This window comes from Pogona vitticeps, chromosome 1 (genome assembly GCF_051106095.1).
Source record: "Pogona vitticeps strain Pit_001003342236 chromosome 1, PviZW2.1, whole genome shotgun sequence".
Classification (NCBI taxonomy): Eukaryota; Metazoa; Chordata; class Lepidosauria; order Squamata; family Agamidae; genus Pogona; species Pogona vitticeps.
Window position 1 is genome coordinate 301863510 of NC_135783.1, and position 15559 is coordinate 301879068.

A 15559-nucleotide genomic window follows, 5' to 3' on the forward strand; every position below is an offset into this window, starting at 1 on the left:
ACAAACCTCACACATACACTTGCAGTTTAGACCCAACCTATTACAATTTCTTCCAGGTTTTTACACATCAACAAACCAAGCCAATGAAAGAGATTACATGATATATGACTAGGTTGATCAGTGTTAATTGCTTTGTGCCTCTCCATAGTTGTTTAGCATAAAGACCACCCCTGGAGGCATTTGTGGGAGGTTGTCTCCCCTCTTCTGTAACTCAAACAAGCTGCTGGGACCAAACTGATGACAACTGTCTGCCTCCCTCACAAACTGGTGGAGCTTTGAGTGACAACGGCAGGCGAAGACGTTCTTGTGCATTTTTTTAAAATCTGGCCTGCAGATACTTTCAAATCTGTTTGAGTTATTAGCTACTCCTACTCAAGAAGGAAGTGCATGTTCAGATCTAGCACAGTTTGGTTTTTAGGGAACATTTGCTCTCAATGTTCCTTTTATAAGTACCAGAGAAGCATACATTATGTTGAAAAAAATTAATGAAATTAATATAAATCTCTCAAAGCTTTCAGTAGGTAGCCATACAGTTTGGCTGCTGTTCCACAAGTCATGGCAGCAGAAGGACTGGGAGGACCAGTTACCTACCTCAAGGTCTCTTCCTTGCCTTCCTTCCGGTTTCTCCCCTGCCCCTCATCTTTTGCTGCCACCCAGGTTGTGTGTGTGTCTGGTCTTGATTTATCTCCTTGTCTTTACTTCCTGTCCAAACAACATAGCTCTATTACAGCATCTAAAATACAGGGGGGGAAATCCAGTTTTCAAATTATGGAGGCTGTCTAGCTGTCTAGAAAGAGTAGCTAAGAAGGCAATGCCAGTAGTTAAGCAGGATAATCCGTCTGTAATTTGAACTCTATAAACTTCAAAAAGTGGCAAAAGTCTGCTGGAGATGGAAAGAACGAAATTGTACTTTCTGCCAATCTTTGCAAATTCCCCCCTTACAATACATTGTGCACTCCCCCTCCCAAATATGCTCAAGAGTGTCGGGAGACCTCTGAAACAGCAAGGTAGATAGAACTACAGGGCAAATAGGTGAAAAATGCTTCTTTTCCCCCTTACTGCCAAGCAAAAACTTTCTAAGCATCACTGCATCATGTGTGCAGTGAAATTCTGGATCCTACCCAATATGTTCCACTATCTGCAGGTAGTTTTTTAGCAAGAAAGATTAAAATACAAGGAAAATAACAATTATAACAATGCAGCTAATTCGGTTTCCTCCAGTTAATTGAATTTTGTCATATTCCTAGAATTTATTGTAACTGATTGCATCCAGCACTTCTTATGAATGGGAGTAATCCTCTCTGGACACTTAGGGACATCTTGGAGTGAATTTAAATTAGAGGAGGAATTTAAATCCTTGGGGAGTAAAGAACCTGGAAGGGAAGGCTGCAAGGGAGCTTCTTTAACTGACCTTTTTGAATCAGTAAGGATTCTGTTTAATTCCATCAGCAACATAAATGTGGTAGTTAATGGATCAGGGCTACACCCAGAACTCAGAAGGCTCCTTGTTTAAGATCCAAAGTAGATTTTATTTTAAATGTGTGAATGTGTTTAGTGAGTCTGTTTTTCTCTTTTATTAATAGCAACTATAGCATTTGAGAGCAGGATTGAGACAATGGCATCTGGGATGGAATAGGTCCAACCCCAGTCATTCATCCCTTCACACTACAATCCCTTAAAAAAAGAGTTCTCTCCACAATCCACAGCTGCCCAGCCACTGTTAGCTCTGGGGGAAAGTTTCCACTCAGGGAAGGGGCAGGATCTGTTCCCGATCATCCCAGAATGCAGGATATATAATAATGGGCTCAAGATACAGGAAGTCAGATTTCAGTTGAATATCAGGAAAAGAAACTCTGAACTATTAGAGCTGCATGACAATGGCGAGTGCTCCAAGACTGGAAGCCCTGAAGAGAAATTTAGATAACCAACTTTGGTTTAGATCCCTGCATTGGGCAGAGGGTGACCTTATAGGCCCCTTTGAACTCCATTTTGTTATGATACTATGAAAATGCTGCATCAGAACTTGAGTAATTTCCCTCAGATTTCTTCACATTTTTAATGGGTTCGGGTAAGGACCAGTGGCTATATACTAAATTCTATTCTTCATGATAACTTCCCAATTACCAAGCAAGAAGGGGCCTTTGGAGGGAGATTTAGGACTCATCAGTAGGCCACTTTGGAGACTAATAATGAGGTCTGTTCTCAGTAATATTCAATTTAATGGAGCAATTCTCAGGTCTAACATTTCTGAACTTTCTAGTGTCAGAGAATGATGTCACCAGTGAACCAGAACATAACAAGAGGTTAAAGTCAAGGATATTAGCCTTTATCTAACAATGATTGCTATTTTCTTTCTTCTCTGCCACGCTGCTGTATGGGTATCTGATTTGCAGTAAGTTCAATCACCAGAACATTGTGCAGTGTATTGGAGTGAGCCTCCAGACATTGCCCCGTTTCATTCTGTTGGAACTCATGACTGGTGGAGATATGAAGACCTTCCTTCGGCAGAATCGGCCTCGGGTGGTAAGTTAGCCCTTGCCTTCTCCTCTCCTTCTCTTGTGGTGTTTGATACCTTGTAGCTGATAATGGGGTTTATCATGGCTACCCACTCAAACTATCCAATGACTGGTTTCACACCATGAGGATACGCGATTAAACTAGTCACCATTATATTGGCCAGTTGGTCAAGGGAGCTGGCCACATTGCATTGTGACCCCTCCCCCTTACAATTCTTCAATGATAAGGTGGTTTCCTGATTTGGGAATTGTCTTCCTTTTAATCAATATTTTTCTGTTTGTGGATACACCTATTTTGCATCTTTACTGATTTCTAACCTAAAGGTGTGGGAGAAGCAGACACACCCGTACTCAGTCAGGGCTCAGCTGTTTTCACTCCCTGGTCAATTTTCTTCTTTCCTCAATCAGTGAAAAAGAAACCTCGAAGAATTGTAGCACCAAAATATAATCTAAATAACGTTCTTGATGAATTTAAAGTTCCACATAAAGAATTGACTTGCACTACTAAACTCAACTGTGGAATAAAACAAGAGATATTATCAGGAAATAATGCAAAAAGACAACTTCTGTAGTGAAAAGAAAAGAAAAACCTAGATGGAAGAAACGCTTAAAATTGCAAAGGACATGTGAGAAGCAAAAGTAAAAGGTGACAGAAGTAGGGCCAGAATCCTGAATGCAGTTTGTCAGTGATTGTCACATAGAGACAATGAGAACTGCTACAGCAACCAGTGCAAAGAAACAGAGACCAACAAAAGAGGGGAAGCTGTTGAGTTAATAACAATCTTGCATGTTTCCTAACACTGGGTATCAGTGGGAAGAGGGATTTGAGGACCTAAAGGGATTCCTCTTTCCCAGTAACCTATTGGTAAAGTTTTCTTCCCTCCCTCTGGCTTGCTCTTTCCTTTTTCCTGCTTGCTTGTTTCATTTCCTTTGTTTGTTCATCTCTCTCTCTCTCTCTCTCTCTCTCTCCCTCTCTCTCTCTCCTTTCCTGCACTCTGAGCATGCAAGAAGCATGGAAGTGTCTTGCAACTGCAAGTAAAAATACAAATTTCCACTTAAAATGCTTCCAACTTTATTTTTAACACATAAAGTGCTAATTGCTGTAGAAAAGGTTGGGTTACTGAGACTTAAGCTCACACTTTGTACAGTTATTGTTTATACCTGATGCTCTGCTAACTATAAAAGGAATTAACCAAATTCTCCAATAGGTTATGGGCCCATGCACAGACAGACAGATCAGAGTGAGCAGCTTTGTTCAGGAAGATACCTAACTAGTATTTTAGGATTTCTTATTGGTTTTGCCACAAGGTCATAAGACCAGCAGTTTGAATCCATGAGACAGAGTGAGCTCCTGTCCCTTGTCCCAGCTCCTGCCAAACTAGCAGTTCAAAAGTATGTAAATGCGAGTAGATAGATAGGTACCACTACGGTGAGAAGGTAATGGCATTCCGTGTCTAGTAGCACTGGCCACATGACCACGGAAACTGTCTATAGACAAACGCAGGCTCTATGGCTTGGAAACGGGAATGAGCACCGCCTCCTAGAGTCAGACACGACTGGACAAATTGCCATGGGGAACCTTTACCTTTACCTAAATATTTGCATTTTTTTCTCTAACCTCCCCCCACCCACAAACTAAATCACATAATAGCTGTCTATTCATTTTTAAAACTCCTTTTTCTTATATAAGTAACCAAACCAAACTTGCTCAAAAATAAAAGGATGGATTCTGATCAGGCTAAAGGTTTTTCTGGAAAACTTCCAAAGTTTTAATTCTGTTAACTTTTCTCAATGGAAGATCAGACTGCATGACTTATTTCTGAATGAAAATCAGATGATTGGATCATTGAATCAGGATGTACCAGTCATTACATACATAAAAGATAATTCTTTGTTAGCTTACTTGTCTGAAAGAGTCAATTTGTAGACTCAATTAGATTTAAAAGCTGGAAAAAGTACTTCATCTGTCTCTACTATGCATTCTCCATTTTCAAAATATATGGAAAGACCTTTGCCATCTAAAGCTGAAGCACTTAGCATGTTGCACTACACTCCAGGAATAAAATATCACACTGATAGATAGTTCACATCGTAAAATACTGCATCCAATTTCTTCCATACTCATGGAATCACCATTGATCATTTGAATATTTCCACCATCATGCTTATCTAGGGCAATAAAGAGGAATTTAAGCCTAGATTAGGAATGTTGAAACATCAAGAGGGTAGCACACTACCCTACCAGGATAAAATAAAGAAAAGGTGGATATAGTCTACTGAAGACCTATACAAAAGAGATCAAAGGATGACAGATATTTTGCGTTGACCCTGAAACTGCTTTTTTTATTATCACTGAAAAAATAATATAAAAAAATAAAAGAACCCACAACTGTTTGAGTTGCTGTGATTATTTTCACATATTTGAAGGGAACATTTGTTTTACTCCACTGGGGTATGAAATTGATAACATTATTAACATGGAGGGACATCATATCTGTGTCCCTGTATACAACCTCTTTTAATTTAGACAAAATGAGGTGACAACCTTGACCCATTGGACAAAATAAGTGAAGGAGTTTGGCAGTATTTAATCTTAAATATTTTACCTTGGGGGGGTGAGAAGTAAAGTTTTCCACTTTGTAGATCTAGATATCTTTCCCACAAATTTTGATTTGTGTTCCTTGTGTTGTTTTCTCTTGTTCTGCTAGTTTGTATATTTTCCTTTTATACCCAAACTGTTCTATGCTTCATCTCTTTTGTTTTCTTTTTCCTTGGTGGTGCCTTATGCAGAATCAGCCATCCATTTTGACAATGCAGGACCTGCTCAATATAGCCAGAGACATTGCTTGTGGTTGCAAGTATCTTGAGGAAAATCACTTTATTCACAGGTAAGAGAGGGTGAAGCTCCTTTTTGCAATGTTTTCCTTGGTTTGTTTTCTAGGCAGTCATGGGTGTATTCTTCAGTACCCTGGACTTATATCTCCAATTACTCTTTTGAGTTGCCACATCTGGAGGCAAAATTTGGTTCAGATTTGATTTTCATGTTGGTAGAATAATGGGAGACTTACCAATTAATTGCTGTTAACTCTTTTGAGATAATACCAAATACACGTTAAAACTCATCCTGTGTGTTTCGGGAATAATCATGAGTTTCTGAGAGTACTGCATGCAGAGTTGTTATAGAGGTCAACACCAGGCAAGCTTCATTCCAGCTGACTCAGATCAATATAACATCTTTGCCAAAGAACATTCTATCAATAAGAAATGTCTCTTATTCTATAAATTCTTCTTCGTGGTCTCTGTGAATCACACATGTACGTTGTTTCTGCACAAGTGCGAAACTCTTCAGAATATTCTAGAGCTTGAAGAAAAAAAATGCTAACAGATATCACTCAGTTCCCTTTAGCCACCACTGAGGATACTTCTTGGAGCATTGGCTAGAGCCTATTTTTATTCAATTTATTGAAATTTTCTTACTTGCTCACCTTGTTGTTCATCTTCTTCTTCTCATTGATCTTCTCTGTGAGTTATCAGAAAGACAGACGGACGGACAGACAGACAGACAGACAGACAGACAGACAGACAGACAGACAGAAAGAAAGAAAGAAAGAAAGAAAGAAAGAAAGAAAGAAAGAAAGAAAGAAAGAAAGAAAGAAAGAAAGAAAGAAAGAAAGAAAGAAAGAAAGAAAGAAAGAAAGCATTCTTCATATTTGAGATCCTATATCCTTTTATGTCCCTGGTCGGGCCATTTAAGAAGTGTGTCACATGCACCATCAAAATCCTCCTCACAAATGGACATTCTAAGTGTTCATACTGTCTTGGTGAGGGGTATCAGACTCAAAATTGCCAGTTTTGCTGCAAGGGTACTAAAGTTTTCATAAAAAATCAACAACCCTGCCTAAAAGTCTGTCTCTGAGAAAATCACTTCAAGCCGTAGAATCTTTATCTTAGCAAGCAACTAAGAGACCCAAAAAGTAACCGGTGACTCCCAGGAAGTATAGAGCTCCGTTCTCAGCCTGCAGATGAAGAACAGGAAGATCTGTTGTGCTTTAGGTCAGCCTCTGAGGATGATATTTCCCAGATTCACACTTCAACTCTAGCTTTTAGCCAGTCTCCAGAGTGGAGCCAGGTTACACAGCTCACCTTGAGTGAGAGTTCTCCATTACAGGGAAGCCCACAACCTAACGATTCGGCTAAGAGCTGAGCCATCACTTTCCGAGTTGGCTTTGATGGTACAAGAAAAGAGTGCACCTAACTGTAAAAGTCTTCAAAAGACCCACTAAGAGCAAGAGGTCATAACAGAACCATATTACTATAATGCTTTGCGTCATTTTTGTTTTCCCCACCCTTCTTTGGTTATTCAGGAATGCCACTCTTTCCAGAGCACGCCAGTGTATTCCTCTATGCTACCCTACTGGTGCAAGCTTCAAAATCACCAGAAGGGCACAGACACTCCATGTAGAGGTCATCGCCTCTTGAGAAACTCTGGTTGGTTTCGAAGTCCCCTGTTTAATCCCCTTTGCACAAGACTACCAGAAAAATGGCTAAAGACCAAGGGGCCACTTCTTTGCAAAGTGGAGGGCTAATTAATAAAGATCATTCTGTTAATAAAAACCTCTGCAAGAGATTTCTTATTCTATTTATTCCACTCAGAGTTTGGCAAGTTACTGTTTTTTATATTAATTCCCAGAATTCTGTAGCCAGAGATTTCTGGGAATAATGGTCTAAAAAAGGAAGTCTTGGAAATTGTAGTCCAAAAAACATTATGTTTTGAACTCTAATTTCCACTTTCTAGATTCACTTTTGGATCATTTCCCTCTAAGTACAAAGGAAATTGTGTGAAACAGTTGTCATGTTGCATGCCACACAGATGAACAGTTTTCCATTTTCCAGGAGAAACGTATGATAGACAATAAGCTTCTACTGAACTTCAGTGAGAAACATTTAAACAGTACTTTTTAAATATTTATTCATACTTTTAAAAGAGGGGCAATAGCTGAGTAGCAGTGCATTTCTTACGCATGCAAAAGGTTCCATATACAAACCACATCAACTCCTGCTAAAGGGTTCAAGTTGGAGATGATGGAATAGACTTCTGCCAATCAGATAGACAACACAGGCCTAAACAAATAATTGACTTGACAAAATAAGGCAGCATCATAGGTGGAAATATAAAACACTTGATTTGAGCTTGCTTTCTTTGGTACCTCTCTGAACTATTAGGTCTGAGGTTCTTCTTTTGCCCACTAGAGGATAGTGTTGCATTATATAGGACTAAGGAAACAGGGTTCTGTTTTCCTCCAGGCTTTGAACTGTGTGGCATGTTTGTTTGTACCCATGGATACAAATGCAAAAATCTGTCTGTTTATATTTAGTTTCTTGACTCCTATCAGCATCCTTATCCTCTCCCCCTCTCCAAAATGACATGCACGTGCGTTGTTTTCCAACATGATTTTTCTAAGGCATACATTCCTGAGCATTTCCTCCTTTTACTGCTTTGTTAGTTGACTTATAGACCTGAAATTGGATAAATTTATTTAAAAATTCTCTATTAATGTGAATTTCCCTCAGTCTTACACATGGATATCTATTAATATCTGTAACAAGCTTTCCCCATGGAAGGAGGCTGTTGGTGTATAATGAAACAGAATGAAGTGCATTCCTATATTTAGAGTTGCCATTTTAGAACAGCAGCAACTAGTAGAGGATGTGGCAGTTATAGTGAAGTAAATGATAAAGTAAAATATAATGGATTAGTGCTGATTTATTGCAATGTGATAAAGGAGCAATCTAGTTTAGCACTCCCTCACCACCACCTAACAAGTCTGTCATGACCAGCCTTGTAATGTTTCAGTGCAATATTAAGAATTAAGCAACAGCTGAGAGTGGAGATGTTCTTTTAAAAATGTCACTTCAAGTAAAAGAATTCCAAAATTTGGTTCTGGTCTCAGTGCAGGTCCTTTGCTGGAAATGGGCAACAGTTTGACCAACACAAGAGAGAGAGATACCCATCTGGTAACCCAGATATTGAAAAAACTAGGTAGAAATCTGTCTTTTAGGCAAAATGAGAAGCAGAACATTGCGATGCTTCCCCCCACCATTAAAAGGGCTCCTACTGCTGTCGGCACAGGTGATCTCACTGTCCCCCATACATTATGCAGCCAGACTGTGTAAGAATGAGACAGAAGAGGATAGTGAGGGGAGCAACAGGTCATGCTACTGGCTGGGTGCAGCTTCTCTTCTCCCACTCAAGGTGGCCCTAGAGCAGTGGTCCCCAACCTTGGGCCTCCAGATGTTCTACAACTCCCAGAAGCCTTCACCACCCCCTCTGCTGGCCAGGATTTCTGGGAGTTGAAGCCCAAGAACATCTGGAGGCCCAAGGTTGGGGATCACTGCCCTAGAGCATGGGCTACTGCTGCCCTACCTGTATGAAGCCACCCCTCAAGGGGATTCTCTGTCACAAGGTTGGCCACAATATCTCATTGCCCTTTTCAAGTTTTGCGTGTCTGTTCTCAAATGCTTGCAGATTTTTATTCGTGTGACCAGATAAATACTGACTAAATTCTGTGTCCAAATTATGAGGAAAGAAACAGGGATGCCGTAGTGCAGAGGTCCTCCCCTCAGATCACTGCCAGGTGTGACCAATCCTCAAGTTACTGGACTAATCTCAAATGGTGTGGGGATAAGGCCATGACTTAATTACAAAGTAAAGTCAGTTTTTAAAAGTGTATATGGATAATGTACTCCATTGTTTTGATTATACTTCTGATTCTTTTAATGGCATATGTTACTATTACAGTTGGGTTACCGAAAATTGTGTCCCTTTTTATGTTGCCTGCTTACAAGGTGAAGATAATAAAAAAGAAGAAATCAATAAGCAACATGCCATTTTGTTTCTCTTAAAATTGGGGGAAGGATTGGAGCACTAGCTGTGCACCTTGCCATCTAAATGGCCATATTATTTGTTTCAAAGACATTTAAATAATAAATCTTGCTTCAAGGCATGGGTCTTCTTCAAACCTGTGGCAAAGCAGTAGTGCTAATGGATTCTTTAGCATTCCTCCCCTTCTGCTGGCTTCTCTCCACAGGTTAATTTTTGTCCCAGCAGGCATCAGGTGGTGCTATCCTTTTCCTTGATTTATGCAACCAATACAGGAAGTATTTACTCTGGTTCTTTCAGGGACTCTTCCCCTCAAATGCAGTGAGGAGAATGGACAGTGTGGATTTAAGCGGAAGCTTCATAAGTGTAACAACTGAGTACCTCTGATTAATAGTGGTCTGTAAATAGTAATAAATAACTGAATACATCTGTAGAATAACAGACAAATTTGGTAATGCTGTCAGGTCTCTTAAGCTTGACACAAGTCCTATCTAGGTAAATGTGGGAGGAGGAGGAGATGATGATTATTTCCACCAGTACCCCACTGCCATTCTCTAAAGGTGGTGAGCAAGAGCCTGAAAGGGGGAGACTTCCCTACCTGTGAGAAGTCTCCACCTTCTCTACCTTACAGTCAGGAACCCCAAATTTTTCCATAAAAGAGGCTGTCCTTTTCAAATTGTCACTCTCCACATATAGTAAATGGCAGTGGAAGGAGTATGCTTGCACATTCCTCCTCCACACATTCAAATTAACTCTGTAGAAAAAGAAGCCTGAAAAATGCTGTAGCTCAAGGCCTCACAATGCCTTAATTAAGGGCATAATTGAATAAGGCCTGAAACTGGTATGCATAATATTCTTGACCCTCACTTGGGCTTTTGTCAGTAGTCCTCTTGACATGCATACAGTATGCAATGTCATGGAAACAATTTCCCTGCAAAGTGATCCCACGCAAGATACAGGTGAATACCAGAAGCCTGTGGGTGGACTTCAATGGCAGGAGTCTTTCTCACCTTCTTGTCATCTCTGACTGGGAGGGAGTGCTCAACTCAAGGAACTCTGCAGGCTGGCGCTAGAAGATTCCATGCAGATGTTGTATTCTGAAATCAAGAACCAGTGGTTGTGATTTATTTACAGTCAATGAAACTACAGCACAGAGCCTATTAATGGCAAACTGTATTTGAATGAGAAATGTAATTTTTTTAACAGTACAGCAGGATCAGTCCTTGCAGAACTAATGCATGATTTCTGTACTGCTTGGAAGAATTTTGTAAAAGCTTCTTCAAAGCTAAGACTGAGATTCAAAGTTACTAGCGTCCATCTTCTGTATGTGTGTCATTTTAAAGGGATATAGCAGCAAGAAATTGCCTTCTGACCTGCAGTGGACCTGAGCGTGTAGCTAAAATTGGTGACTTTGGAATGGCCCGTGATATCTACAGGTAAGCAATCAAAGCGGTAGGATAGGAGTGGGCAAGCCCAGAGGACTTGGGGTGCAGATTTGTGCTTCCGGCGTCTTCTGCTAGGTTCATGGAGTCCCAAAATGATAGATTTCAACCATTTTCTAGGAACTTTTAAAAACAAATTTTTTATTTTGAGGGACCCTTCCAAGATCCATATAGTGAAATTGACTGTTCCTGGAGGCTTCTAGGGGAAGAAAAATCTCTTTTTTGGTTGTTGTTTTTTCCTAATTATGTGGGAGGGGAGCATTCTTCAGAGCTGCAAAAGTGTCCCTGGGAGGACATGCACCCCATGGTCTGCACTTTGCTTTTCCAATATGGGAGTAAAAATATGAGACTACATGAAATATAACAACGATGATGGGTTAAAGAGACCCTTCTTCTGTAACTTGGTCTCACAAGTCTTATGGTCCAGTTCATGGGAGAAGAGCCCTCCGCTCTGCATGAGAGCAGCAGGTATCACCAAATCTCAGAAGGGTGACATTAATTCAATTAATATGCAACTTTTCCAAGTTCTGGTTTATACTAGCTCCACTTCCGGTAAACGTGCTGGGATGCAGGGAAGATGGTGGCCTTTTATTTCTTACATAGGGCTCTCTAGTTGAAGACCATAATTCTTCTCTCTCTGTCCAACCTTGCCAGGGCGAGCTACTATCGCAAAGGAGGTAGAGCCATGCTTCCAGTCAAGTGGATGCCTCCAGAAGCTTTCCTAGAAGGCATCTTCACTTCCAAGACAGATACCTGGTAAGAGCAACCAAGAGGACAGATCTTTCCATCATGAATTAGCTTTTATTGGATTCAGAGAAATTTACTCCCAGTGATCTCAGCCTATTGTGAGCTGTTCAGTATCAAAATGTAAAAGTCACACCAAATTGCCTTTGAAAGCACTATTGTGTAGATATCTTAATTCCTTTTTTTATTTTTTAAATAAACCTTTGCATGTACATTTCAAAGTTACTTTCAGGTATAATGAGTAATGTTTTCTATTTACAGTGGTGCCTCGCATAACGTTTTTAATTGGTTCCAAAAAAAAAAACCTTATGCGAAAAAAACTTTATGCGAAACACCATTTCCCATAGAGATGCATTGGAAACCGGTTAATCCGTTCCAATAGGCACGGATTGCCGTCCTTAAGCGAAAAAACCCATAGGAAACATCGTTAAACGATACAATGTATCCTCCATTGGAATGTATTGTAGCTGACTCAATAGGTTTCAATGGCTTTGCGAAGTCAATTTTTGCAAATTTAAGTGTGTCATAAAAGGGTCAAAAATGGTTTTAAATGCTTGGATTAGCTTCTGCACCCTCTAAAACGGATGCAAAAGTTAATTTGGCTTTGATCTGACTTTTCGTTAATTAATGGTGAATTTTTTCCCCCCAACTTTTGACAGCTGTCAAAATCTGACAGCTCCATTATTTCCTATGGGGGAAGAAAAAATTCACAAAAAATTAATGAAGACTCAGCAACTGTTCTAAATTCTTGGGTTCGTTAGAGGACCCCCTAACTTGTGTGCAAACCTGATTTGGCTTTGATCTGAACTTTCGTTAATTTTTTGTAAATTGTTTTCTCCCCCATAGGAAAGCATGGAGCTGTCAGATTTTGACAGGTCCATTGGTTCCTATGGGCCAAAAAACAAAAATTCACAAAAAATTAACGAAACGTCAGATCAAAGCCAAATCAGGTTTGCACATGACTTAAGGGGTCCTCTAACGAATCCAAGCATTTAGAACCGTTTTGGACCCTTCTAAGACACTTTTTAAATTGAAAACAAAAAAAACGTTAAGCGAAGCAGGGGACCTAAAACCAAAAACGTTAAGCGAAGCATGGTCCCAAAAACGCTATGCGAAAATTGCCCATAGGGAAAAACGTTATACGAAGCACAATCTGCCTCTGAAAAAATAAACGTTAAGCGAAAAAAACGTTAAACGAAGCAAACGTTAAGCGAGGCACCACTGTACTTCCAAATTTAATTCCGAGGTACTTCAACCAATATTTTTTAGATGATCCTCTTATGAATCGTTAGAGGGAAAGGCAGTATTCATTAGTTTTATCTTAGCATTTTTGTAAATATTAACAAGGTACAATATCAGAGCTGGTCATTAGACGGAGTCACAGAGAAATTTATTGTGCGTTAATAACATGCAGTGCACAGAAAAACTTGCATGACTGGTATCAACAACCTGGCAGCCAAGAAATAAATACAATGGAGCCCTTTAAAATAATAATCTTCCAAGTTCTGGCTGTATGCCTATCAAGCTACTGTGGTATCAACCCAAGGTTAATGCACTGCCTTCACTGCTTCCCCACTAGGTCCTTTGGCGTGTTGCTTTGGGAGATCTTCTCTTTGGGCTATATGCCCTATCCATGCAAAACCAACCAGGAAGTGCTGGAGTTTGTCACCAGTGGAGGGCGGATGGATCCACCAAAGAACTGCCCAGGGCCTGTGTGAGTATTGTTTTGTTCTTTAAAAAAAGAAAAGAAAAAGGCTGGCCACAAGGTAAGAAAATATTTACAGTGAACAGTCCATAATGGTTTTTAAAAAATCCGAATTCCAGAATTCTCCAATAATTCCTGAGGCCGAATACCGGGAATTCCTGCCCATAGGCTCTACCTGCAGACACCTATATATCACTCACCTGGACCAGGGCCTATCTCTGAGACCCTGTAGTCTGTGTAAAAAAGTAAAGAAAGAAAGAAGCTGCCATCGTGCTTGCTGGGAGTTATAGTCTCACTGATGTTTAGGCTCTAGAAAGAGTGCCTCCTAAAAAAAGCACTTCCAGCAGCTCTTTTAAAAAATCATGGTTTGTAACATAAAATTGCAAATACAGTTCCCCCTATTATCAAGTGGTAATTTTCCCTCTGTAAGAGAGATTCCATCATCTCTGTATTCATACACATGGATCACTTCAGGAAAAAATAATAATCAGGTGCTGTCGATTCCAGCATTTGGCAACCCTCCCAGGGCTTTCTAGGTACCCAGTACTCAGAGTGATTTACCTGTCTCTCTGTTGGTGCTCGGGGATTATGCAGCTTGCCCAAGATTGCGTAAGTGGCAGGGCATGCAACCCCATCAGCTACATCTGTTCCAAGTGATCACAGTGACCCTGTCCCCGACAGCATAATGGGGATTCCTATTCCTTGCCACAGGTGCTCCAACCAACTGAGTTATATCAGCTATTTGAGAAGACATAACCACTGTAAAATTGGAACTAGAAGTGTTACACACATCCTGAGCATTTCTTAGTTAAAATCGCTATTCTGAAACTCAGTAACTCAGAGGAAAAGGAAATAATAATGAGATAATTTTCCAATTCTCGTATTCTTGATACTAAGTGGACTTCTCTTTTGAATTCAAGTTATCGTATCATGACGCAGTGTTGGCAGCACAGTCCGGAGTACAGACCCAATTTTTCTACCATTCTGGAAAGAATCAAGTACTGCACACAGGTATATCTTCTTATGAAATGTAGTAGAATTGTGGTGGCAAGCATCTCAAGAATGCCATCCACCATTCTTTATGTGCTCCATTGCTTTTCATGCCTAACTTTTGAACATAATAAGCTGACCAGAGCCAAGAAGGGAACTTTTACAGCCATAGCTCTTTCCCGTTTTGAGTTACTTCAGGTGGCGAGGAGGGGGAACAGCACTGAGTTTTTAAGACTCAAAATACCATTGGTGAGGGAAACAACGAGCAAGAGTTTGTGCTTGATACTTTTTCTCAGGCGGGGGACAGGAAGTGTTTCCTCTTGCTATCAATATCATGCAAGGGCCAGCTCTTCCCTACGATGACTAGACTACTACATTCGAACTTTTCAATGGGCCTGTCTTGCAGAGAAGCACAACTCCCTGATGTTTGCTGTTTGGAGTTAAAGTAATCATCAGCAAAGTGATATGATTCAGGCAGTACAGTGGCTGCTACCCAAACTTCACAGGGCATGCCTCAAGTATTACTTCTCTGAACTGATGTTCTAAGTGCTCTCTGTGAAGTTTAGCTCACAATCACCACACATACTTCAACTGGAAAGGAAAGATTAGCGCCTTTTGTCACCAGTGTCAGGTAAGCAGCTAAATATGGATCATGATTTAGGAAATTCCAAGTTCCCAAGTGGCCAACATGGGAGTAGCAAGTGATCAGAACGTACAGGCCCAGCATTGATGCCTGGGCTGTCATGAGAACACCAAGGCTCCCCAAGTGTGAGTTTAAAATATGAACCCACACATGCTCAGACCATTCCTTTCTCTCTTGATCAGGGTTGACAAACAGGCTTTGTTGTTACTTTTGCTCTTAATATATGAGGAAATGATAGGAGCTGTGTGATGCACAATTGAATTTAAAACTCCCTCCCAGGCTGGCTCCATTTTTGCTGTGCTTCCACACGCAGGCTTCAAGCAGGCTTTTCCTTATTGACTGGCTGTCTGAGAAGGGGTTTTGAATGGATTGTTGTGGTCTGTTGCTTTTAAATGTCTTTTTTAGTGTTGATTTTATTTACTTTTTAAAATAGATTTGTTTAATTATTTAAGCCACCTTGGGTCCTTTTAAGGAGAAAAGTGGGGTAAAAATATTTTAAATAGTTTTTTTTTTACCACACATAAAAATGCCCCATGGAACCTCTTCTGGCTAATTGAAGGGTGTCACTTGCATGTTGGTTGCATGCCTGGTCACAAGCCCAGTTGTGCATCCAACACCTCAACAATTAGCTACAGAATT

At 40.2% G+C, this 15559-nt stretch overlaps 1 protein-coding gene across 2 annotated transcripts in view; it reads left to right on the forward strand.

Annotated features, from left to right (window-relative positions):
- The window catches only part of LTK (leukocyte receptor tyrosine kinase), a 150042-nt gene that overhangs the window by 132651 nt on the left and 1832 nt on the right, over positions 1–15559 (forward strand). For both annotated transcript variants that reach the window (XM_072986249.2, XM_078391402.1), the window contains exons 23-28: positions 2394–2523; positions 5307–5404; positions 10740–10832; positions 11493–11594; positions 13162–13296; positions 14208–14298. In XM_072986249.2, coding sequence (XP_072842350.2) covers positions 2394–2523; positions 5307–5404; positions 10740–10832; positions 11493–11594; positions 13162–13296; positions 14208–14298 — 649 coding nt within the window. The remainder of the gene's footprint in view (positions 1–2393; positions 2524–5306; positions 5405–10739; positions 10833–11492; positions 11595–13161; positions 13297–14207; positions 14299–15559) is intronic.